The following is a 27,323-nucleotide window of genomic DNA, read 5'->3' as shown; positions in this document are numbered from 1 at the left end:
CCAAAATTCTCCTATGTGATTGTTTCTTTAAATTTTATAGGTATAACAGCACATTGTTCAAAGATATAAAAGAGGTATACAACAAAAAGACTCCTCCCCCAGCCACTGTTAAGTTTCTCCTTAATATTTCCAGATTTTTTAAGAGCACATGCAAGTGAAAACACATATAAATTCTTTTTGCCTTCTCTTTTCTTACACAAATGGTAGCGCATTACACACATTGTTCTTCCCCTTGCTTTTTTCACCTGATAATATATTGCAATCTTTCCCTATCAATAAATAACGAATTTCCCATTTAAAATGTTTTAACATCTACCCAGCACCCCACTGTATGAATGTAGCAAATTTAAATCGAAAGAGGTTGTTTTCAATATTTTACTATAATAAACTATGCTGCAATGAGTAATTCTGCACCTATCTCATTTTGCACATGTATGAGCACTTAGTGGAACAAAAGTATGGTAGTTTTGAGATATAAAGCCAAATTAACCTCCGCACAGAAAAGAGTCAAAACAGCAGGTCGGTGACAGCTAGCCTTAAACTGGTCTGCTCATAAGATTGGCCCTTGGACGGCATCTGGGAACGTGCCTCTCAGGATGTTCCCAGTCAGTTAACTGATGAGAATGTTTCATTTTGGCTTGACTGTTGTGCAAACAACATGGTTTATGCTGAATACCTACCGTCCTTTAGGGAGACTGGAATTTTGGTAGTTGTTAGATAGAGAATACATGTATGACCAGCCCCAATAAAAACCATGGGTGCCGAGTCTCTAATAATTTTGCCTAGGCAGAAACATCACATATATGTTGCTGCATTTTCATTTCTGGGTAAAGACTACATTCTGTGACTCCTCATGGGAGGAAGAAAGGATAAGGAAATCTACACATGGATCCTTCCAGACTCTGTGTCTTTTTCCTTATAATATGGCCATGTATCCTTACCATATCACTACAATAAATCTTAGATATGAATAGAACCACATGCTGAATCCTGAGTTGTTCCAGTGAATCTCTAAATGTAGGGGCAGTCTTAAGATACTCCAACAAACCCTCCATGGAAATTGTGCCAATTTACACTCTGCCAGCAATGTTACAACACAACTTATCAAACATTACAAAGTATTCCTTTCTCTGAAGTGACTTAGTATTTTCCCTGCTATTTGAAAGATAATCAACACAGAATGTAGTAAAGAGAAGAGACCTGGAACCAGATTGGAGTAATTACATATCCCAAGACATACAAAATGCATGCTGAATCGCTTCCTTTTCTCCCCACTTCTCCGCCCAAAATTAGCTGGGGCATCCATGCTGGGGGAAGGAGGGGTATGATGGCCCAGAGTAGGGTGTTGGAGTCCAACTGGGATGAGGAAGGTGTCCATGTGATGAAGGGGAAACTTGGTGTAGTATGTCAGAAGCCATGTATTAGAAAGGCATCTGCATGGGAGGGTAGCCTGACACAGAGTACAGGAGCCCCGCAGCAGCGGACCCGCCCGCCCTCCTCTCCCCTCTTTTGTCCGCGCTTCACCGGCTCCTCCGCCACCAGCCTCGACAGCCTTGCCGCCCTCACCTTTCCTCCTCCAGAACAGCTACTGGGGGAGTGGAGATAATACAGAGGAGCTCCCGGAGCCACGAGGGAGATCAAAGGGACGGCGTACCCCATCCTGGAACGGCTGACTATCTGGGAGAACCAGCTCCGGTGAGATCACCAAGGGGCACGGGCTTTCCTGGGTGGGACAGCAAGCGACCGGAGTCCCTCCCTTCCACCTTCCCAGGCCAGCTGGTAGAATTGGACAGGCGATCCCCTTAGGCCGCGGCGGCTAGTGCCCCCACCACGCGAGGCCCCCCGGACCAACTGAGAGAGTTGGGTCGGAAATCCCCAGACTGCGGAGAACAGTGACCGGGGGATCCCTTCCAAACACGTGACTCCCCCGTCCGGCTGGGAACAGTGCACTCTCCTGGGCTGCGACAGCTGGCACCCTCCCGCCACGCTTGGCGCCCGGGCCGACTAGCTAATTCGGCCGGACGCTCTCCCGTGCTGCGGCGGCTGGCGACCCTCCCCGCATTCGGAACCCCAGGCCGGCTGGCACTCTTCCAAGACGCTTCGGCTGCCGAACCTCCCCTACGGCGAGAATTTTCCAGAGTTAAAGGACCCACAGCAACTTTCACTGGTGGAACCCGTAGACAAACGTGCGCCACGAGCACCACCTACTGGGCAGGATAAGAAAAACAGAACCCAGAGATTGCACAGAAAAATCTTTCAACCTGTGGGGTCGAACACCCAGGGAAATCTGACTAAATGCCCAGACGCCAGAAGAAGATAACGGATCACGCTCAGAAAATTGAACATATGGCCCAGTCAAACGAACAAACCAATAGTTCAAATGAGATACAGGAGCTGAAACAACTAATGCTGAATATACGAACAGAAATGGAAAACCTCTTCAAAAACGAAATCGATAAATTGAGGGAGGACATGAAGAAGACATGGGCTGAACATAAAGAAGAAATAGAAAAACTGAAAAAACAAATCACAGAACTTATGGAAGTGAAAGATAAAGTAGAAAAGATGGAAAAAACAATGGATACCTACAATGACAGATTTAAAGAGACAGAAGATAGAATTAGTGATTTGGAGGATGAAACATCTGAATTCCAAAAAGAAACAGAAACTATCGGGAAAAGAATGGAAAAATTTGAACAAGGTATCAGGGAACTCAAGGACAATGTGAACCGTACAAATATACGTGTAGTGGGTGTCCCAGAAGGAGAAGAGAAGGGAAAAGGAGGAGAAAAACTAATGGAAGAAATTATCACTGAAAATTTCCCAACTCTTATGAAAGACCTAAAATTACAGATCCAAGAAGTGCAGCGCACCCCAAAGAGATTAGACACAAATAGGCGTTCCCCAAGACACTTACTAGTTAGAATGTCAGAGGTCAAAGAGAAAGAGAGGATCTTGAAAGCAGCGAGAGAGAAGCAATCCATCACATACAAGGGAAACCCAATAAGACTATGTGTAGATTTCTCAGCAGAAACCATGGAAGCTAGAAGACAGTGGGATGATATATTTAAGTTACTAAAAGAGAAAAACTGCCAACCAAGACTCCTATATCCAGCAAAATTGTCCTTCAAAAATGAGGGAGAAATTAAAACATTCTCAGACAAAAAGTCACTGAGAGAATTTGTGACCAAGAGACCAGCTCTGCAAGAAATACTAAAGGAAGCACTAGAGTCAGATACAAAAAGACAGAAGAGAGAGGCATGGAGAAAAGTGTAGAAAGAAGGAAAGTCAGATATGATATATATAATACAAAAGGCAAAATGGTAGAGGAAAATATTATCCAAACAGTAATAACTCTAAATGTTAATGGACTGAATTCCTCAATCAAAAGACATAGACTGGCAGAATGGATTAAAAAACAGGATCCTTCTATATGCTGTCTACAGGAAACACATCTTAGACCCAAAGATAAATATAGGTTGAAAGTGAAAGGTTGGGAAAAGATATTTCATGCAAATAACAACCAGAAAAGAGCAGGAGTGGCTATACTAATATCCAACAAATTAGACTTCAAATGTAAAACAGTTAAAAGAGACAAAGAAGGACACTATATACTATTAAAAGGAACAATTAAGCAAGAAGACATAACAATCATAAATATTTACGCGCCGAACCAGAATGCCCCAAAATACGTGAGGAATACACTGCAAACACTGAAAAGGGAAATAGACACATATACCATAATAGTTGGAGACTTCAATTCACCACTCTCATCAATGGACGGAACATCTAGACAGAGGATCAATAAAGAAATAGAGAATCTGAATATTACTATAAATGAGCTTGACTTAACAGACATTTATAGGACATCACATCCCACAACAGCAGGATATACCTTTTTTTCAAGTGCTCATGGATCATTCTCAAAGATAGACCATATGCTGGGTCACAAAGCAAGTCTTAACAAATTTAAAAAGATTGAAATCATACACAACACTTTCTCGGATCATAAAGGAATGAAGTTGGAAATCAATAATAGGCGGAGTGCCAGAAAATTCATAAATACATGGAGGCTCAACAACACACTCTTAAACAACAAGTGGGTCAAAGAAGAAATTGCAAGAGAAATTAGTAAATACCTAGAGGCAAATGAAAACGAAGACACAACATATCAAAACTTATGGGACGCAGCAAAGGCAGTGCTAAGAGGGAAATTTATTGCCCTAAATACCTTTATCAGAAAAGAAGAAAAGGCAAAAATGCAGGAATTAACTGTCCACTTGGAAGAACTGGAGAAAGAACAGCAAATTAATCCCAAAGCAAGCAAAAGGAAAGAAATAACAAAGATTAGAGCAGAAATAAATGAAATTGAAAACATGAAAACAATAGAGAAAATCAATAAGACCAGAAGTTGGTTCTATGAGAAAATCAACAAGATTGATGGGCCCTTAGCAAGATTGACAAAAAGAAGAAGAGAGAGGATGCAAATAAATAAGATCAGAAATGGAAGAGGAGACATAACTACTGACCTCACAGAAATAAAGGAGGTAATAACAGGATACTATGAACAACTTTACGCTAATAAATACAACAATTTAGATGAAATGGACAGGTTCCTGGAAAGACATGAACAACCAACTTTGACTCAAGAAGAAATAGACGACCTCAACAAACCAATCACAAGTAAAGAGATTGAATTAGTTATTCAAAAGCTTCCTAAAAAGAAAAGTCCAGGACCAGACGACTTCACATCTGAATTCTATCAAACATTCCAGAAAGAATTAGTACCTACTCTCCTCAAACTCTTCAACATAATCGAAGTGGAGGGAAAACTACCTAATTCATTCTATGAAGCCAACATCACCCTCATACCAAAACCAGGCAAAGATATTACAAAAAAAGAAAACTACAGACCAATCTCTCTAATGAATACAGATGCAAAAATCCTCAATAAAATTCTAGCAAATCGTATCCAACAACACATTAAAAGAATTATACATCATGACCAAGTAGGATTCATCCCAGGTATGCAAGGACGGTTCAACATAAGAAAATCAATTAATGTAATACACCATATCAACAAATCAAAGCAGAAAAATCACATGATCATCTCAATTGATGCAGAGAAGGCATTTGACAAGATTCAACATTCTTTCCTGCTGAAAACACTTCAAAAGATAGGAATACAAGGGAACTTCCTTAAAATGACAGAGGGAATATATGAAAAACCCACAGCTAATATCATCCTCAATGGGGAAAAATTGAAAACTTTCCCCCTAAGATCAGGAACAAGACAAGGATGTCCACTATCACCACTATTATTCAACATTGTGTGGGAAGTTCTAGCCAGAGCAATTAGGCAAGAAAAAGAAATACAAGGCATCAAAATTGGAAAGGAAGAAGTAAAACTATCACTGTTTGCAGACGATATGATACTATACGTCGAAAACCCGGAAAAATCCACAACAAAATTACTAGAGCTAATAAATGAGTACAGCAAAGTAGCAGGCTACAAGATCAACATTCAAAAATCTGTAGCTTTTCTATACACTAGTAATGAACAAGCTGAGGAGGAAATCAAGAAACGAATCCCATTCACAATCGCAACTAAAAGAATAAAATATCTAGGAATAAATTTAACCAAAGAGACAAAAAACCTATATAAAGAAAACTACAAAAAACTGCTAAAAGAAATCACAGAAGACCTAAATAGATGGAAGGGCATACCGTGTTTATGGATTGGAAGACTAAATATAATTAAGATGTCAATCCTACCTAAACTCATCTACAGATTCAATGCAATACCAATCAAAATCCCAACAACTTATTTTTCAGAATTAGAAAAACCAATAAGCAAATTTATCTGGAAGGGCAGGTTGCCCCGAATTGCTAAAAACATCTTGAGGAAAAAAAACAAAGCTGGAAGTCTAGCGATGCCGGACTTTAAGGCATATTATGAAGCCACAGTGGTCAAAACAGCACGGTATTGGCATAAAGATAGATATATCGACCAATGGAATCGAATAGAGTGCTCAGATATAGACCCTCTCATCTATGGACATTTGATCTTTGATAAGGCAGTCAAGCCAACTCACCTGGGACAGAACAGTCTCTTCAATAAATGGTGCCTAGAGAACTGGATATCCATAAGTAAAAGAATGAAAGAAGACCCGTATCTCACACCTTATACAAAAATTAACTCAAAATGGATCAAAGATCTAAACATTAGGTCTAAGACCAGAAAACAGTTAGAGGAAAATGTAGGGAGATATCTTACGAATCTTACAACTGGAGGCGGTTTTATGGACCTTAAACCTAAAGCAAGAGCACTGAAGAAAGAAATAAATAAATGGGAGCTCCTCAAAATTAAACACTTTTGTGCATCAAAGAACTTCATCAAGAAAGTAGAAAGACAGCCTACACAATGGGAGACAATATTTGGAAACGACATATCAGATAAAGGTCTAGTATCCAGAATTTATAAAGAGATTGTTCAACTCAACAACACAAAGACAGCCAACCCAATTACAAAATGGGAAAAAGACTTGAACAGACACCTACCAGAAGAAGAAATACGGATGGCCAAGAGGCACATGAAGAGATGCTCAATGTCCCTGGCCATTAGAGAAATGCAAATCAAAACCACAATGAGATATCATCTCACACCCACCAGAATGGCCATTATCAACAAAACAGAAAATGACAAGTGCTGGAGAGGATGCGGAGAAAGAGGCACACTTATCCACTGTTGGTGGGAATGTCAAAGGGTGCAACCACTGTGGAAGGCAGTTCGGCGGTTCCTCAAAAAGCTGAATATAGAATTGCCATACGACCCAGCAATACCATTGCTAGGTATCTACTCAAAGGACTTAAGGGCAAAGACACAAACGGACATTTGCACACCAATGTTTATAGCAGCGTTATTTACAATTGCAAAGAGATGGAAACAGCCAAAATGTCCATCAACAGAAGAATGGCTAAACAAACTGTGGTATATACACACGATGGAATATTATGCAGCTTTAAGACAAGATAAACTTATGAACCATGTAATAACATGGATGGACCTAGAGAATATTATGCTGAGTGAATCCAGCCAAAAACTAAAGGACAAATACTGTATGGTCCCACTGATGTGAACGGACATTCGAGAATAAACTTGAAATATGTCAGTGGTAGCAGAGTTCAGCAGGAGTTAGAAACAGGGTGGGACAGTGGGTAGTTGGAGCTGAAGGGATACAGACTGTGCAGCAGGACTGGAAGCAGAAACTCGGAAATGGACAGCACAATAATACCTAATTGTAAAGTAATCATGTTGAAACACTGAGTGAAGCTGCATCTGAGCTATAGGGTTTTTTTGTTTTTGTTTGTCTGTTTGTTTGTTGTTGTTGTTTTTTACTATTATTACTACTTTTATTTCTTTTCTTTATATTAACATTTTATATCTTTTTCTGTTGTGTTGCTAGTTCCTCTAAACCGATGCAAATGTACTAAGAAACGATGATCACGCATCTATGTGATGATGTTAAGAATTACTGAGTGCATATGTAGAATGGTATGATTTCTAAATGTTGTGTTAATTTCTTTTTTTTTTTCTTTCCGTTAATAAAAAAAATAAAAAATAAAAAAAACATACGTCTCTATTTAAAATTTATGGATATTTACTCATCTAACAATATAGAATAACTATACTTGAGATGCTTTCAAATGTGTGAATTTTTCAATTTTTTGTCACCCAATTCCTTATTAAATTTTAATTGGATAAAGCAGCAATTATACGATAACAAATGACCCTGAAAGTTACGCAGTTCACCTTTTCCTCAAGAAATTCTAAAATGCAGAATACTAAAATCTACTGTTGGGTTCTGTCCAATAAAACTAAGGTTATAATGCCATGAAAAAAAAAATTAATAAAAGTAATGGATTGTTAACAATGAAAAAATAGGAAACCACAAGTTCCCGCTAGCATAAGTAAATAACTGGAAAAAAAACTAAATGTCTGATGAAAAATGAGATATTTTATAGGGTCTCCAAGTACCTCTTCAAAGAATACTTGCTAATAAAAAGGAAAACCTTTCAGTGAAGAAGTCTGACAGATACTAACCTAATCAAGGGATCAAAGGGAAAATAAAAACTGTATGCACCCTGACAGCATTCAATGAGAAGTATATCACTTTTGTGATATTCTTGCCAAAGATACACAAGCTAAATTCAGTCATGTAAAGTATCAAACAAACTCAAATTGAGAGAGATTCTGCAAAACAACTGACCTGTAATTGCCAAGTGTAAGGCCAATGAAAGACAAGGAAAGAAAAAGCAACTGTTCTAGCTGAAGGAGTCTAAAAAGTCATAACAATTAAATGCAACACCTGAATCTGGGCTCTCTCCTTCTGCTATAAAGGACATGTACTGGGACAACTGGCAAAATGTGAACAGGATTTGAGGACTAAATGGAGCTAATATATCAATGTTAATTTCTAATTTTGATGGTTATATGGTGGTTATATAGGAGAACGTCCATGTTTGTAGGAAATACTCATGAAAGTATTTGGAGTTAATCAGTAACAATTCTTTAAAAGTTCAGAAAAAAAGTTTTATATTGTACTTGCAATTTATCTCTAAGTTTGAGATTGCTAAAAAAAAAAAAAAGGAAAAGATATAGAAATATAGATAAATACTCCTCCAACATACTTTTTAGGCTTTAGACATATTACCAAACTGCCTTTCAGAAACAGTATACCAATTCATGCTCTATAACATTTACCTATTAAGTGAGCATTATAATAATGATGGAAACTTCACTGGGTTATTAAAAAAATAATAATTTAATCCACTTATAATGTCTAAAACAAAATGTGACTTTCCCCCATTTTTTTTAGTAGCACACTATAACCCCAGACTACCTATAACATCATGATAACACAAATGCAAAACTTACATCAATCTCCATGTGCCGAAATCTGCACACCTGTCGAAAACAGCGCCCTTCTTGCCATAATGTGCAAACAGTTTCATTTCCTAGTGCAGCTTCACAGTGACGGAATGGGCAGCTGTCTCCCTGTAAGTAAAAAGAAAAGAATGGCCTCAAAATACATCCCAGGTTAAAATAAGCAGAATAAGAGTTTCTTGGACTCTAAAAAATGATAAAACAGTAAAGAAAAAATTAAGGTGGAATACAACTTAGTTGGGAAGATAACAAACTGAGGGTAACAAACTTAAAATTTCCTATACAATTTATTTTTTGACAGCACCCTTCATCTGTTCTGACAACATGAATTACACAGCTGAGAGCTGGGGGGAAAAGACAAGTGGTAGTACTAAGTACTCTTTGAAAATATACTTTACAATTTATTATTGAAACTGTTTCACACATTCTGATTTCTGTAACTCCAGCTTTTGATGGAAAATCCAGAAACTTAACAGATTAGATTTATACTGAATGTATTCCTAGGAGGCAGTAGGAATTCTGGGGGGATAAGTCAAATTCAACCTCTGACAATATCTAGAAGTATAATATAACCCATCCACTTGTTTCATATAAAATAGATAAAATCAAAGTTAGCAACCCACAAACCAAAGTGCCCCTAATTCCAAAGATAGTTTGAAAAGTTCAATTACAAATTAGAGAACACTAAATGATGATTACATGCCTTAGGCCTTTTCACTTTTGGAGAACATGGAAAAATTAGTTATATATAAAATGAAAAACAAAACAAAAAAAAAACCATGAAAGATATCCTATCCTTTATTAAAAATCTGGCAGCAGATAGTAAACAGTTGAGCAAAACAAAGCATAAAAACAAGTTGGGATGTTAGGAAAATCTTATGTAATTTTATTAAGAAAACTGTAGGAAAGAACTAATTTAGAGATGCCAGTTCTTACTTTGGTACATGTAGAATAGAAAAAAAAATAGCAGTCTTCTCCTTGATTAGGCATGCTGAGTAGGATCCTTGATTAGAAGTGGCTTCTTGAACACCAGCCACTCCTTGCTCAAGACGAGGACCAGCTCCAAGTCCTCTTGAAACGGGTTTAATCTTCCAAAACACAAGTCAATCACGGAAATCGTCTATAAAATGCAATCCTAAAATGACGAGACAATGAATTTTTGCAGGTAAATTCTTCCAACTTCCTTCTCCAAATCAATCTGACTAATGGAATCACACTAAAACTTAACAGGTATCTGCCTGTATGTACTTGCCTTGCAAACAATCCGATTCTTTTTTTTAATATTTTTATTGTAAACCTTACAGACATACAAACATTCTATACATGGTGTACAATGACTCACAATATCATCACATAGTTGTATATTCATCACCATGATCATTTTTTTTTAACATTTCTGTCTCTCCAGAAAAAGAAAAAACTCATACATACCACACCCCTTATCCCTCCCCCTCTCATTAACCACTAGTATTTCACTGATTCATATTTTAATTCTTATGTGAATATTGTACATTCCCATCTACAATGTTAATATTTTGTTAAGGAGAAGGGCCACATCCTTTTTCTTTTGAATTCTCTATGGTGTTTGTTGCAATGCTCAGCATACACAAATGATCTACATTTCATATTTAGATTATTTTACACAGAATAGCTGCTAAATCTACATTTCTGACATACTAAATTTTTTTCACCTAATAAAAACTCCAATATTTTCACAAGGATTTTTATTCCAAAAGGATACTAATTAATTATGTGGGGAAAACCATGTTTGACTAGAATAACTGGAAAAACCATTGCCTCTGAAAATATCATAATACATAATGAAGATGGCTCCAACAGTTGTATACTAATTACAAACAAGGAGCACAGGAATTCCTCAAAGCTCTTTCCATAAAATAGTGATTCAACAAAAGAGCTAATATTTCTACAATGGGGGAAACTCCAGTCCCGGCCACAATCTGGCTGACACCAAAGTGTGTAGGAAAGTTTCAAGTAAAAGCATGTACCAAGAGCCATATCAGAGTATGGAAGGGGTTTCCACAAACTCCTACACCAAAAGGTCAGGCTTCAGAAACACTGATATACAACCCGAAATCAATTAAACCAAATTTAAGCCTATTTCCCACTAATAAATCTTAGTCTAAGAATAGTATAGCATCCCAAGATGAAACCAATCTTAAGTCAACAACCTAGGTTAGGATTAAGTGTCTACTCCTTGACACATACCAAAACCTTTAAAATGTGCATGCCCTTTGTCCCAAGGATTCTCTTTCTAGAATTTATCCTGTGGTAAATACAGGACAAAGATGCAAAGTAATAATACACAAGAATGTCTATCACCATCTTGTCTCTAAAAACCCAAATGTTCAAAAATTGGGGACTGTTTAAAAAAATTATGGTAGATCCAAATTATATGACAATATGAAGCATTAAAGATTATATTTTTCCTATGCAATTATGGATAATATTTTTGTTTTCAAAGGGTACAAAAGTTCATGTAGATAGAGAGGCTGTTTTATATATCTATAACCTCGTATTTAGAGATAAGAACGAAGCCAATCAGGTCAGGATTAAGGTAATTCAGAACACAGGGGTAAGGAAGACACTGTATTATAGAACCACATACACTCTGAGACCAAAGGAAGAAAGGTTTCCTTTGTCTAGACCCTAAATTTTCTGTCCCACATAATCTAACTCAACCTGTACAGATAGCATATTTGAGCAACTGAAACACAGGGAGCCCAGAATAAGAATAAGGGCCCTTAATCCCGTACAGATTATTGTAATACCTGGATACATCCTAGAATATATTAAGCAGATAATCAAGAGGTACTGGCAAAGTCCCTTGAGGGATGGGAAAGAGATTATGGAGCTATTACACTTTACCATCAGGGAATCCCCTGACACTGCATCAGACATTGGGGACATCCAAATCAATAGGCCAAGCCCTTGTTCTTGAGGCTTACTCTTGCTAAATTTACGTAGTAGTGGAGAAGCTTAGTCTATCTATAGGTATGGCTAAGAGTTACTTCTGGAGGACCTCTCTTATTGCTGATATGTGGCCTCACTCTCCCTAAGCCCATCTCTGTAAGTGAAATCATTGCCCTCCCTGTGAAGGGAGTGAAGGTCTCCCTTGCAATGTGGGAGATGACTCCCAGGGATGAGCCTGGCCCTGGCACTGCGGGATCAGCAATGCCATCCTGACCAAAACGGGGAAAAGAAGTGTAGCTAATAAAGTACCAGTGACTGAGAGAGTTCAAATAGAGTCAAGAGGCTACTCTGGAGGTTGCTCTTAGACGCAAACTTCATTTAGACATTGCTACCAATCATAAACTTGCCAAACTCCAACCAAAACCATTCCAGCCAATCCTAAAGAACACCTAGGGTGATATATAAGAGTTCACAAGGGTTCCAGCACTAGAGTAACTTCCCAGAAACCTATAACCTCCAGATGGGTTCCTGGACAAGACAAGCCCTGAAACCTGAAGAGGCCAGCCTCTATAGAACATCATCAAATTCCACCTTTCTATTCCATATTACTGACAGCCCCTCCCAACATGAAAAAGTTAGAATGGCCATAGCCCAAATACCCCTAAAGAGTGGGTCAGAGAGATCAAAGGTGATGGTGGAGTTATACAGAGAAGGTAACAAATGACTATGATTGCTGAATCATTAAACTGGTATTTCTCTTAGTGTCCAGTATCTTAGAGCAACTAGAAGTAAAAACCTAAAATTGTGGAATTGTAACCCACACCAAACACTGAAATCTGTTCACTGAAAGCTGCTATACTATGCTTTGACATGTATTACTTTTTTGTATATATGTTTTATTTATCACAAAAAAGAAAAAAGTCAATTGTAATGATAAAAAATATTTAAACCTTCTAGCCTCCTATATTCTGGAGCAGCTAGAAGGAAAAATATGAGCGGATGGTATGATAGCCCATGACAAACTCTGGTATCTGTCCTATAACTATTGAAGAGTCCTCTGGAAATTACCGTGTCCTTTCTTTGCTTTGCATATTATATATTATACAATAAAAAAAGTAAAAAGATAAGTTCATATAGATATTATGACTTCATTTATTAATAGTTACATATAAATATATTCACATAAAATAAAGTATGGAAGACTACACACCAAAATGTTGGCAGAAGTTACTGTCAGATTGGTAGGATTATGGGGACTTCGTTATTTTACCTGCTTAGCATTCTAACATAGTATAGCGCAGACATAAAAATTTCAAGCCTGCCTAGCTGGTCTAACCACCAGTGAGTTGCCATAGATGGGACAAGGGTTGAATGTATTAGCAAGGCTGCCCTGTATTCAAACCCAGGGACTACATTCTACGTTCTAGTGTACACCAAACAGTAATTTCAAAAACTGCTTCAAAAAGGACCAAGTCTCTAAGGGATGTTCAAATAACTACAATGATATATATGCAAAAAAGGAAAAGTATCATTTGGTGAGAATGAACATCCCAAAGAACATTTATGAAATCTTTTACTGGTTTTCAGGAAGACCCCTCAACATAAGAAACAACAAAATGGCATGAATTATTTCATGGCAATTATTTTCAAATTAGGCTCTGTATAGCTACCTCAGAGCTATGGGAAGAACAGGCAGGTGTAGGGAGAATGAATAAGTAGATGGGCACCCTTTTCTTCACACTTGGACAGAATAGGAATTTCATTTAAAGTAGCTGTTTTCCATACTGAACTTCTAAAACTCAGTAGGGAAAAAAAAACAAGAATAGAATTACTACTCAAGAAAATGACAAAGAGAAATTAAAATTTTAAAATCGGCAAGAACCACTATTACCCCAATCAGAAACCCAAACCAAGATGTAGACTGATAAATTTCTTAAATTTTAAAAGGATCAAAAAAGTATTCAGGTTGTTAAGAAAACCTGGAAATAGCTGTTTGAAAGTGAGGGGTCAAAATAAGTAATCCATCCTCTCTCCCACCCCACCCTCAATTTAATCTTCAAAAAAGAAAAACTTTTTTTTTAAATTCTAGTACAAGCAAACTGGAAAAGAATACGTTTCACTTATATAAATGAACACTACAATTAAAAAAAAGGTAGAGTAATCTCAAAAAAACTAGAAAAATCTAAATTTTAGAGCCTCTACACCCAAAATGAAATTTCAATAGAGGGAACAGATAGTACAGTAAACAATAATGACTGAATCAAAAGATATCACGGCTAGGGCGCCTCCCAGAATCCCAAGTAAAACTGCAAAGAGATGTAAATATAAAAAGTATATGACAGATCCAGGAGACCCAATTTCTATACAATGCTAACTCCAAAAGGAAAGAAAGAATTGATAAAGATAATAATAAAAGACAACACAAGAAAATTTCCTTAAATTGGGCATACTTGTGCCTTTAGATTAAACAGGCTCTTCAAATGCCAGATAGAAATTTTCTTTAAATAAAGACATCCCTACTGTACACAGTGTTATGGTGAAATTTCTGAATTCAAACTTCCAGGAAAAAGCAGATTGACTACAAAGGAAAGAAAATCAGACTTGGCATTGGACCCTCATCTGAATCTCTAAATGTCAACAAACAGTAATGCCATGCACCCAGAATTCTGAAGAAGAGATTATAATATTAGATTTAGCCTTTCAAACTGCATTTCAAGGACCCTTCAGGACAAGGAAGTTTCCAGACATGAAAATTCTCTAAAAGTATTCCAACTATATATTCCATGTATTCCTAAAATAAAATCTGAGGAATTATTCTGGCTTGAGGAAAAGAATTTAGGAAAAAAAACTAAATAAAACTTGAAAAAGAACAAAATAAATGTCACTAGCACTATTCCATTGCTTTTAAAAATGTTTTAAAAGCACTCCTATAGAATTAGTTCATCAAAATCCTTCATCAGAGTTCCCAGCTTGCAGCCTGTCCTACAGAATTTGGACTTGCCCATCTCCATAGTCAAGTGAGACAATTCTTATAAAAATCTCATATTTACATACATATACATACACACTCTGCCAGTTCTGCTTCCCTAGAACCCTGAGTAACACAATACGCATCTTCAAAAAAAAAAAGAACTCCTGTGGACACTGATCTATATCTATATCCATTTATGATACAGATGAAAAATCCTAAATGAAATGTTAGCAAATTGAACCACAAGAGTAAGATTACACGATCAAAAAAGATTCATTCCACAACTAAGAATGGTCTAACATTAGGAAATCTATATAACTCATTACATCAATTCATTGGAGAAGGGGGCAGGGATAGCCTGCCATCATCTTAATAAGATTCCAAAAACATTAAAGAAAAAAAAAGCTAAAATACATTATTCCTGATAAAAACCCTTAGTAAACTAGAAGGAACTGCATTAGCTAAGTGTACTTAACTATTAGAAACCATCAGCATCTGTAATATGGTAAAACACTAGAAGTACATCCACTAAAAGCAAACAAATAAAGGAATGCCACTTTGTCTATCATTCAACACTATTTCAGAGGTTCTAGCAAATAAGTAAGGAAAAAAAGATACAAAAATACTAGAAAAGATGAGACAAAAAATTCAGTATCTGCAGATTATATGCTTACAAACTAGAAAATACAACAGCCAACTAAAAAATACTGAAAATAAATTTAGTGTACTGACTGGTTAAAAGATAAAATAAAAGTTAGTAAATTTCCCATATGCCAGCAACAAGATAATAATAAATCAAGTCTTAGTCATGATAAAATTATAAAATACATAGGGAGAAATTTAAGAAGTATGCAAGAACTACATTATATTAAAATTAAAAAAGAACAAAAAACAAAAAACTATGAAACTACTGAGGCACAAAAGACTTGGATAAATAGAGATACAAACTAGGACGCTTAAAGATTTATTTCTCCCCAAAATAATCAATACACTGAATGTAATTCAGGTCAAAATCCAAAAGAGAATTTATTATTGGAACTTGATAGACTGTAAAATCATCCAGGAGTGTAATTGAAAAAAACAAAGAATACTTTTTTTAAGTATGGGGGGGGGGGTCCTGTTCTGATAATAGATGTGAAATGTAACAATAATCCAATCTAATATTGGCAAATGAACTAGTACACAGATTAACAGAACTCAACAGTCTAAAAATAAACACGATTTACAAAAAATGCGGTACTTGAAACCACAAAATTTTGAAAAAAAAAACTACCAGCAATTTGAAAAAAATAATTTCTAATTTGCACAAAAAAATTCCAGGTGAATTCAAGAAAGGGATGGCAGAGGTTTTAGTTCACATAACCAATGCTAGTTAATTTAAGCACTATACTAAGGATTCTGAATTCCTAACTGGGCTCATCAAAAAGGCAAGCCACATTTGATAATCTAGTAGGTTTATGGGAATAAGAATGGCAATGCCACATAAATAAAAATACAATCACCAAGCAGCAGAAAAAATATAAGGTATTTTTTTATGAGCTCAGGGTAAAAGAACCTTTCTTAGCATGATAACAAAGTTAAATCCTATAATAAAAAGCTGATAGATTTGACCATATAAAATGAGAAACATTTATATAGCAAAAGATCTATCAGCAACACAGCTGAAGATTAGTATACCTTTACCTTTAAAAGGGATACATCAAGAGTTTTTACAAATCAAAAAGACCATGTCAGTTGTTCAGTAAACTGGTACAGCCTTTTCTGAGAGTAATACATAATAATTCTACAAATTTACATCTGAGAACTGGTGTTAAATAATAACTTCACAGATGTGTACAGAACACTATTATTGGATGCAAGACTATTATGGTTTTTAATGGCAAAAGTCAAATGTCTAACAATGAGGAAGCATGTTAAATTACACCATAACAATATAATGGAACACTACATAGTCATCAAAAAAAAGATAAGGCAGGTATATATGGAGCTATGTGAATGGACACGGAACTGTGTTCTGATAAACTACCAACAGTGCTTTACTCTGGTGAGATGGAACTCCTGGTGAATTTTTGCCTTGGCAATATTGTTTTTACCTTTTTTACAATGTGCATGCATTATTAAACAACAACAAAAAGTTTACTATAAGCTTATAAACAAGTACAAGAAAAAAATTCTTGACAATGACTTTTAAATTTCTTACTGATCTAGGAAAATTATTTGCCTTAAATTACAAAATTGTTAACTCCTTTAATAAGGAAAAAAAAAAAACTTTCACACTTACATTAGCTGGTTGATCTCAACAGGAACGTCTGTGTCTTCACTGAGTTCCAATCTATTACTCCTGTAGGTCGAACCAACACTCAATCCATGAATTAATAATAATGAGGCAGAAAGAATTTTCCTCCTCACATTGCCAAGGAAATCTCTCAGCCACAAGTCAACACAGGATGTGTTTTTAAAACATCTCCCAACTACTAGGAGATTAAGTCCATTTGAACAACCTTTGTCAGACTGGAGACAGCTAGGGTTAGTTATCTCCTCAAAAACAAAAACAAAAACAAAAAAGAGTTCATTTAAAGATGAACTTCAAATTCAAAATTTTATTAAAAAAAAAAAAAAAAGATTCATCTTCTATAGCCGAACAATACAATTTAAAAAGAAAAAAGAAAAACAAAAAATCAAAAAACATCAAAATTCAATAAGATCCAATTTCTGGTCTTCAAGATTTCTTCACCTATTAAGAAAAAAACAGAAACCTTCCCCCATCTTTATTATCTGTATAATAAAAGCATACTTGTATGTAAAAATATAAAGTGTTTTATGTATATAATATCCATATACATATATACTAACTGGCTTATACGCACACACACACACATATACATAAATGTGTAGAAATAAAACATTTGAGTAAGCTTTCCCTTTTAAAATAAATATAAAACCCCTTAGATTTGGGTTCATTATAAAAACAGTGGACTTACTCTTATATCAAAGAATCATGAAATCATTAGGTTACACTAAATTTTGCCCAGCCCACAAAACAAAGATGAAGGGAAATCCGTACACATATATGAATGTGTATAATATGGATGTATGTAATCATCAACATATCTTCAGGGAGTGTTTAACCAAAAAAGATAGAAACGTATAGTTATAGAGTAACTACAGAGTGGTGCAGCAAGCTGTAGAAGGCAGAGCAGCATTATAGCCATCCTGAATTGGCACTGTTAAAACACAGAACTCTTATTTAAGGGAAGACTTTTTTCTTCTTTTATATCAACACCAGTGTCACTGGTATGATATTTAATATTGGCCCTGCAAAGGCTTGCTTATGCAGCCTTGTTCCAAATTCTTTACTACTATGGCTACAACTAAAGACTTGGTAATCATCCATTTACATGGATGTAAGTAAAGGGTAATCTTTTGAAATTGAAATTCCATTTTACAATGGTACATTTACCATTTTAGAATAAAAAAATTAAAAAAAACATTCTGATACATAGAAATGAGTTCTCAATTTTTGAAACCAGCCCCGTAACAAAGCAATTTTGATTTTCACGTAATAAATACTACATAATTTCTAAGCTAAATCTTGCCAAATACTATCCAAGACAAAACTAAAATCAAAACTTAAAAAAAAGTGGACACCTTTTACTCACACTTAATACTAGTCAATTTTCCAGGAATTTTTTGGGCAGGGAATATCCCCAAATCTAAAATGAAAAAAAGGAAAAATTGGGATCTTACATTAGTTATTCAGTCTGAAACTTCTAACAGGCTTCTACTAAAAGTAGTCATTATCTGGCTTTCCACTCAATCACAGAAATATACTTTCAGAGTGGAAACCAGGGACCTTAAAGATCATTGAGATAAATTCCTTCATTTTACCAGCTAGGCAGATTCCTAACACATGAAAATACTGTTTATTTGTAGTTTAGAATATAGTGGCCAAACCCAGTCTCATAGTTAAAAATGCAGTATTGTGGATCATTCAGTATATTTTTAAAAGACATTCAAGATCAATTAAAATAAAAAGGACTATTCTGGAAATGAATACTCAGGTCTGTCCAAAGTATGCTCATGGGGCTTTCAATCCAATTCCCATTCAATCTACTCCAAAATTTTTTATGTCATTTACCCATAAATTATGCAAATGTACCAACACAATCTCTTACAGCTTCTATATTATTTTATAAAGGTTAAAAAGAGATTCAAAGAATGCATTTTTCCTAATTGTTTTATCATGTTCCCAATTCCAATACTAAATATAAGGGATAACTCTATCACACTCAATAAACTGTAATTATAAAACTGACCAGTATGAGGAGGCTGGACAATTTTGTGGGTTTTTGTTTTTGCCAAGTTGTAGTTAAGCATCAGGTTTTTTTAAAGAGAGAGAAAAATGGATTTAAAAAAAAAAAAAGGAATACCAGCATAGTATGCTTTATTTTCACTCTATTAGTTTCAGAGGAATCAGACTCCCCATATGGGGGGAAATTTTCACTTAAAACCAATTACTAGAGCTCTATCTACTAGCCAGAAATAACCCAAGGCCTTTCAATGCTGCACTATATTTTTATTAAGAAATGTATCTTTTCTCTCAATTTGTAGTAACCAAAATTTCAAGTACTAGCTACAGAGAGCTACTACTGTGAAATCTGTGAAGTTAATCTTCATTTCATGAACATTATTTGCCTCTGAGGAATTTGCCCTTTTTGAGTTTTCAGGTTTTCCCCAGATTTGTTTTTGAAAAATTTGTATGACTATATTTAACAACTACAATTAGGGATACAGTAATATAGCAAAAAAAGTGCCCATTTTAAATGGAGAGAGTAAAAAGAAATTAAGATATTTCTTTTTTGTTGTTTTGAACTTCATTCTCAGAATCCCAGCTCAGAACCAATGTAGAATAATCATAGTTAACATTTTTCAAGTTCATTTTCAGAAATATCAGCTGTTCTATATTGTCAAAGTCCAGGCTCATGATCTGTCTTGGATGAAAGTGGCTATTTGTAGTATAGATACATTCAGATTGCCAACTACACATGGGACAGCTTAGATACTGAATGGCAACTTGGGTCAAAGCTGGCCATATGTTCATCTTTCTCTGCCAGTAAATCAAAGGATCATCACCTTCTGAAATCTCTAAATACTTATCTTTGAAGTATTCATCCACTACTGCTATGGCAGAAGGGAACAAAAAGCTTTTGCTCCCAACAGCAATACTATCTGCAGCCGAGCTATCAATGGAGCCTGAATTGGAAGTAACTTCTTTTATAGGTGAGGTAAATGAATCAGATCCTACTGCAGCTGAGAGCCCAGAAGCTTCTGAAGTTGCAATACTGCAGACCTCTCGTGAAGATTCCATATAATTACAAACCTCTTCTGCAAGGATCTGCTTGTAAGTTTCTAAATCAGCACCTTGAGGAAAAAAATCTTCCAAACTGTTTTTAAAGCAAGGATCTAACAAAGTAGCCAAAATACAGGGCTTGGATTTGAGCATGGCACATAGCAGGGTGTCACTTTCAAGTTTCAGAGATAAACTGTCAACCATATTAAGGGCCTGAGTAATACCTCTGACATGAAAATCTTCTCTGAGTTTCTGCAGGGAAAGGAATAGATGATGGATTACGGGTAGCACCTGATTCAATCCTGTGGTCTTCACACTCACTTTCTGAGTGGCCTCCTCAAATGGCTGAAGAATATCACAAACATGGGTCATTAGAGTCCACTGAAGGGAAGTGAGCACAACACCACTGGCTCTGCCAAGACTATGGTGAACTGAGTAGCAATGCTCTAAGAGCCATTTTAACATATAAAAGGTAGAAATCCAATGGCCAGTTTCATCCTGCTTCAAATTCTTCCACGGAAGCTGGCGATCATTCTGAAACTCTTGCAGTATCTGACGGGCTTTGATTGAATGACTAAAATGATGACAGGTTTTTCTTGCAGCCACTAACATATTCTCAATGCTTTTGTGTTCACAAAAAAAGTCCTGAATGACTATATTTAAACAATGCAATAAGCATGGTATGTGGGTAAAACCGCCGTCTTTGATTGCATGTACCACATTAGAGGAATTGTCAGAAACAATGAAGCTAGGCGTGAGGAAATTAGGAGAAAGCCACAGACCAATCTGGTCATTTAATTCTTGTAAAATGTTGGTTATCAAACTGTCTTTGGCCAGACCTGTTACACAAAGCACTGCCCACTTCCTAAAATTGGGAACCCTATCATTATTGGGAGAGGGAACAGTTTCCAAAGAGACCCAGTGTACAGTCACAATGAAATAGTCAGTGGATGGGTCATGGGTCCATATATCAACAGTCAAGTGGATCTTTTGGCTTGGAACATTCTCCAAAGTTAAGAAAATTTTCTCTCTGACCCAATCATATAACTGAGGTACAGCCTTGGTGAAAAAGTAAGTCTCTGTAGGCAACCTATAATCAGGGGCCACAATCTGCATGAATCTCTGAAAAGCTGGGGTTGAGAAGTAGTTGTAAGGATGCATATCCTCCACAATCATTCGAATAATTGCCTGACTTATTTGACTTGAGAGAGAATTTTCACAGTATGTCGTTTCCCCCTCCTGTGCATGCATCAGATTGTCTTGTTCTGCCACAGGAATGGGACTCTCAGATCTTCTACTTTCAACCTCCAATACAGGAGGTTCATCTGAATCAGAGTCACTAAGGTCTTCAGCTGTTAAATCTTGGCTGCCTGTAGACTTTGCTGCATGCAGAGGATCACTTAAGAGATCATTTCTCTCAGTCTCAACCTCATTTAATCCATTTCCAACAGCACCATTATCTTTGTTGGCAACAGCCCAATGGATGGGATGTGTGGCCTGCAGATGTCTTTGAAGTGTTGAAGTTCCTAAGTGGGAACCTGGTCTACCCCGGCTCACACTCCTTTTACATATATTACACACAGCTCTTGAGATATGCTGGGGATCAGTGTAAAAAAAATTCCAAACTGCAGATGTCTTGGCTCTTGTTCCAGGAATTAAAGCATGCTTGACAATGTTACTTTTGATGAGAAATCTCCCTCTTTCTGCCCTCAGGGCATCAGATGCTGATTTATCACGTTTCTTACCCATTCTATTATCATCTAATGGATCAGTAGAGATGTATTCAAAGCTTCCGTTGCTTCCAGGGGAAGAGGGAGATAAAGGTACATCCAAGGTAAAATCCTCTTCCCCACTAGTGACTCCAAACTTGTTGGCCCTGGTCCAGTGAGGTGAATGCCTTGCCTGCAAATGTCTTTGAAGAGTAGATGTACCAAGATGACTGCCTGGTTTACCCCTGCTGACACTTTTTTCACAGAGGTTACAAATAGCCCGCCAGGTGTACTGGGGGTCAACATGAAAGAAGTGCCACACAATGGAGGTCTTGGCTCTGGTACTAGGTAGATAGATCTGCTTTTCTATATTGCTCGCAAAAAGACATTCTTCATCTTGCCCAGGGGTACCGGAAGCTAATAAAGAAGGAGCATCTGAAACAGGTCTCCCAGATCCCAAATCCTTACTAAACTTTTTAGCAAGGATCAATTTTTTTCGGCGCCTTTTCCCCTTAATTCGCAAACCCTTCTTTCTTTTCTTTTTAGCAGGCAACTTTGCCTCTTTATCCACTCCTTCTGCCACCATCTTTCCCTCTACCACATCTTCTTCATCAGTATTAGAATTAATAGGAACACACCCCAGAATCCCAGGACTACTAAAAGTGCTGCATCTTCTGCTAGGAGAGAGTGAGGAAACTGGCACACTTAAGGTACATACACTCATTCTCGTTGTGTCTCCAAAACCTGTACCAGAATCTAGGAGTGGGTATATTATGCAAGCAAAAACACAGCTGTTTCCCTCTACTTACGTTACCTTTTCTCCAATTTCTATGGGGCGTCAAATTCCCTCTGGACCAACAACTTGTAAGCCAGGTTATTTTTGGAGGAAAAGTGACAGCAATGGAGAACATTCCCAAACTCTTTCTTAGAGGGCTTTAAAATCCCTTCCAACTCTCTGAGTTCTGAATTCAAATAGTCCAATCTCCTCCCGTTATAAAAAAAAGAACTGAGGCCCACTTTCCCAGAGTCATAGACTTAGTTGGTCAGCAGCAGACAGAAGTCAGGTCTTTCAAATCCCAGGTCCATGTTCTTTCTGCTCCATCAAGAACTATATCTGCCTTCAGCTTAAAAAAATATGTATTTTTGTAATGCTTCATGATAGTAACATCAACTTCTCCTTAATTCTGAAATTAATTATTTTCAGGAAATTTCATTTAAACAAAAACATAGTGCATCATTCAACATTCATCATTTAGGACTGTGCTTTGCCAATACACTTTAAGATGTCAATTCCAGAAAGTTAAATCAGACTCCACATACTGGTCATTAACAGCAAATGCTAGCTGAGGTCTCTCAGCTCTAACTGAAAGTGATACAGTTTTTAAAAATGTGACTGGCTGAAAATAATGCTTTGAGAATAAAATTACAAAACATGGTTACAAACTGCTTTTTCAATTTACTGTTTGCAGCAAGGGCTAATTCAAGTTTATTTTTCAGAAATTTTTACTGAAGAACCCTTACACAGCCTGTAGATGAGTAACTCACAAGTTGAACTCTATATGAGCAGCATATAGAGCTTTGAACCACTTTCATTCGTTCTCGGTTGATCCCTCCTCTTCCCCCAATACCTACATGCATTTACCCTAAAAAGCATCGCTATACTAGTTCCACAGCCTCCTTCTCAAGGTCCAGAACCAAGGCCTAGAAGATGCGAATATAGGCCTTCCCCATAGAAATCCGCACCGATTATGGGAGTTTGGGGGGTGTTCTTCATTACGGTTTCACCAATCCTATAAGGAGAGCGGAAGTGTCCCTGTTGCTCTTGACTCCGATGCTGAGGGTTGGGAGTGGGAGTGTAATTAGGGTAGGGAATGGGTGTAGGATACCGGAATAAAGTCGGTGGCTTTCAGTATGTGGAGTTTGAGAAAATTTCCAAGTAGTGGGATCCTGGAGAGGAATGAGAGTAGGTAAATTCAGCTCCTGGCACTGTTCGATTTAGGCACTGGGGGTTCGCTAAACTAGAGAAACTGTTGCCCCGAAGAAAGCTATCTAGTATCAGCTCTCTCTCCGGGAGTCGGGACAACAGACTGCTTTCTGGGGTTACTCGGACTCCTAAGGTTTCGCTACCACCGGATGTGGGGGAGGGGGAGGAGGTTGGCTGCGACAGAGCAGGCGCCGTGGGGGTGGGGTAGATGGGAAAAAGTGAGCGGGAGCCTGAGGCTCCCAGCCCGCCCCGGCGAGGGCAGCGGTCAGGAGGCTGGGGGAGGAGGTCGTTACGGCGCGGCCGAAGGGACCCGTACTAACTTCCCGGGCTAGGCCGCGACCCAGGGACAAGGGGAGGCCACGACCGCTCCCGTCACCCTCTCCCCACCTCCCTGGCCCCCAGCCACCCGGGAATCAAAAAAACGGGTCTAGTTACCAGAGAACTGAAACTTTACCGAACCGACGACACTATCCGGTTCCCGCTTGATGCCACGTCTTTCTTCTTTCTTATCCGCTACCGCCCGCCGTCCTCGCAGCAGCACCACCAGCAGAAATCCCAGACTGCCAGCGTCAAAGATGGCGCCTGGCTACAGTTTCAGCTCTAAGATCCGGCCAGTAAAAGTGCCAGCACGACGCAACGCGCGAGGATTCTGGGAGTGGTAGTTTCCTTTATGAGGGAATGCTCAAGATGGCTTCCTCGGGTCACAGCGTTATGTGAGGGAGGCGCGAGGCCGTGTTGTCCCTTCCTTTCCAAGGAAGGCATTTAAGAAAGTTACCGGTTTCTTGAAATCATCTTTTGATAAAGTCTTTTTTTTTTGGTCAAATAAGGTAACAAATGTAAAAGCCGCAAGAACTGTTTTACAGACGGTAGGCGTCCAGTTTATTCTTACCAAAGTATTTGCTTAGTTAATCAATTATCCAAACTGAGTATAAATTAAATTTAGAAATAAACTGTGTTTTTCGCATATAACGGCTAAGAATTTGTGTATTTATTTTTATTTTAAGAAATGAAATTGGACTTTGGGGAGTTTTTTTTTTTTCTTAAAACAAGCTTTTGCATTTGAAAAGCAATACAATCTCATTAAAAATTACATGAGGGTTGGGGCTGAAAGGGAAAAACAACAACCGTCGCCTCCCCACTTTTTTGTTAACACTATCCTGTAATTTCCCACTTGAATATTTTTACCTTACCCCATTATAAAAATAATACATGTAAATTTTTTATTTAAATACAAAAATACGTAAAGTAGAAAGTTAAAATCTCCATTAATCTCATTCCTGAGAAATAACCTCTCATTAATTTAGCACATATCCTTTCTAACTTTTTTGTATACAAATATACATATTACACTGATAGATTAGGAGCCCAAAATTTCTCCTGGGTTAATGGCTAGGCAGAAATTGCTTAGGTGGCAACATTTTACCTAACTTGGTTAAAGGATACAGTTCAGCTACCAAGAAAGAATACACTTGATGGTAAAGCAAACAGGACTCCAGGCACCTTTTATTCCCTCTTGGGTTTATGTGGCCAGCTGCCAGCTTGGTATGAGAGTTCCAGCCGGTCCTTGACTGGGGATGTATCAGGTCAGAGGGGTCCTAAATCTCCTCCCACTTGGGCTTTTATCTCCTACGTGGGAAGCCACAATATTAGAATCCTAGCTCCAGTCCCTGCCTTACGTGACAATACCCTGTAATTGCCATGCCAACCAAACCTAACAAGCAGGTTCCTGATAACCAATTTCTGTCTGTACAGCAACATCTAGGGATTTTCAATTTAAGAGAGAGCTCTCCAAACAATTTAAGGATTTCCCAGCCTAGGGCTTTCCAAGCAGCAATCCTGGCCTTACTACCAAGCTGTATACATAGTTTATAGTTATGTTTCATCAAATCAGAGATATCATTGACTGTAAAATACACTATTATTTTATAGACCTCTAAGAAAGAGAAAAGCTGCCAGCCAATTAAACTCTGCCAGGCCATTGATGAGACATGTTAAAATTTTAAAGGATATGCACCTTAGAATGACGGATACACAATATTTTAAAAATAAGAGCTGGCTAAAAATATGCATATTTTGCAATTAACTTTTTTTCTTTCACTTTACAATATATTTTGAATATTTTAATGGTCATAAGTGCTTAGAGGTCTATCACATTCTTTTTAACAACTCCCTTCCTATTGTAAAGCTATTTCACAATTTGTTTCTCCAGTCCCTTTTATGTCTCTGTTTCCAAAGTCTCTCCGAAAGGGGGAAAGAAAAATAATAAGGTGTTAGGGACATTGAAGAGGGAAGAAGTTAATAGTCTGAAGCTCTGAAAAAGAAGAACTATTTGAAATATGCTGAACATAAGGGCAGAGTTGACATGGGACTCCCTGCTCCATATACATTCAGAGAGTTCTTGACAGGGAGGAAGGGGTTGCTCCTTGTATGTAACAAGAGAATAAAATATCTAGACCAAGGGCAAAATGCCAGATTCTCTCTACTCACACCCCACCCAGAATTCCAAACAAATTTCAGACCGTTTTTAGACCTCTTCAATAAATAACTGTCCAAACCTTTTAGGGTGTTCGATGGGTCTTTGCTTTGAGAGCAAAGTTTGCATAGAGCCTTCTGAGAAAAGTATGCAAAATTAGTGAGACAAAATTAGGTAAAAATATTTATTAAGACTAAGAAAGGAAATCACAATATATACTTTTTAAAAAAATTTTACATAGTCAGGCCCTGGGACTCGAACCCAGGTCCCCAGCATGGCAGGCAAGAACTCTGCCACTGAGCCACCATGGCCCTGTATATGTTTTTAAAAGCTCTGTACCACATACACTAAACTTAAAAAGTCATAATTTTTTTTTTAACCAATTAACTGGCATACCTCCACAATCCTCTATAATACTTTTAAAAATATATATTTGGCTGCATATTCTCATTGCCTTTCATATGACAGCAATTTAAAAATATTTTCTATAAAGAGAATAAGACAGATCAGTCTTTCTTCTCTTATCTGTAATAAAAGTAATTTTATTAATCAAAATATTTGTATCAATGATAGTTGAGAAAAGTTTCTTTCAACCTCACAACTTATTAGTGGTACTATGAAAATTACAGGATTGTTATCAAATTTGGGAAAACCTTTATCAAATTTCTTATATATAAACTCTAGGATGATTGAATTCTTATTTAATTATTAAATGTATTCTTGATTGGGAGAGAACTGCCATCTTTACTAATTTATTACTTGTCTTGTCACAACAAACATTTATTATTTCATAGTTTCTGTGAATCAGAAATTCAGGAGAAGTTTAGCTGAATGGCTTTAGTTCAAAGTCTCTCATGAGGTTGCAATCAAGTTGGTCAGTTTTTCAGTCATCTGTAGGCTTGACTGAAGCCAAAGGATTCATTCCCAGGCTTGCTCATATAGCTGTTGTTTAAAGGAG

At 37.1% G+C, this 27,323-nt stretch overlaps 3 protein-coding genes across 4 annotated transcripts in view; all 3 read right to left on the bottom strand.

Annotated features, from left to right (window-relative positions):
- The window catches only part of ZC3H11A (zinc finger CCCH-type containing 11A), a 67,492-nt gene extending 49,553 nt beyond the window's left edge, over positions 1-17,939 (bottom strand). Inside the window, exons 1-3 of one of the 2 annotated variants that reach the window (XM_077157475.1) lie at positions 17,131-17,939; positions 9,884-10,082; positions 8,939-9,058 (exon numbers count right to left, since the gene is read on the bottom strand). In XM_077157475.1, the coding sequence (XP_077013590.1) occupies positions 8,939-9,058; positions 9,884-9,937 (174 nt within the window). In that variant the 5' untranslated portion in view covers positions 9,938-10,082; positions 17,131-17,939. The remainder of the gene's footprint in view (positions 1-8,938; positions 9,059-9,883; positions 10,083-17,130) is intronic. The other variant, XM_077157476.1, reaches the window with a different exon arrangement.
- LOC143680906 (uncharacterized) lies at positions 17,457-18,516 on the bottom strand. The gene has a single exon (XM_077157477.1). It carries the CDS (start codon positions 18,059-18,061, stop codon positions 17,963-17,965), a length of 99 nt encoding a protein of 32 aa, XP_077013592.1. The 5' UTR covers positions 18,062-18,516; the 3' UTR covers positions 17,457-17,962.
- A 1,176-nt stretch (positions 18,517-19,692) lies between these two features.
- Positions 19,693-22,632, bottom strand: ZBED6 (zinc finger BED-type containing 6). Its single transcript, XM_077156797.1, has one exon. The coding sequence runs from the start codon at positions 22,630-22,632 to the stop codon at positions 19,693-19,695; it is 2,940 nt and encodes a 979-aa protein (XP_077012912.1).
- Positions 22,633-27,323: the final 4,691 nt, after the last annotated feature.

The sequence above is a fragment of the Tamandua tetradactyla genome, chromosome 4, assembly GCF_023851605.1.
Source record: "Tamandua tetradactyla isolate mTamTet1 chromosome 4, mTamTet1.pri, whole genome shotgun sequence".
Lineage (NCBI taxonomy): Eukaryota > Metazoa > Chordata > Mammalia > Pilosa > Myrmecophagidae > Tamandua > Tamandua tetradactyla.
The sequence above is the reverse complement of the archived record's forward strand: the minus strand, read 5'-3'. Positions and strand labels throughout refer to the sequence as shown.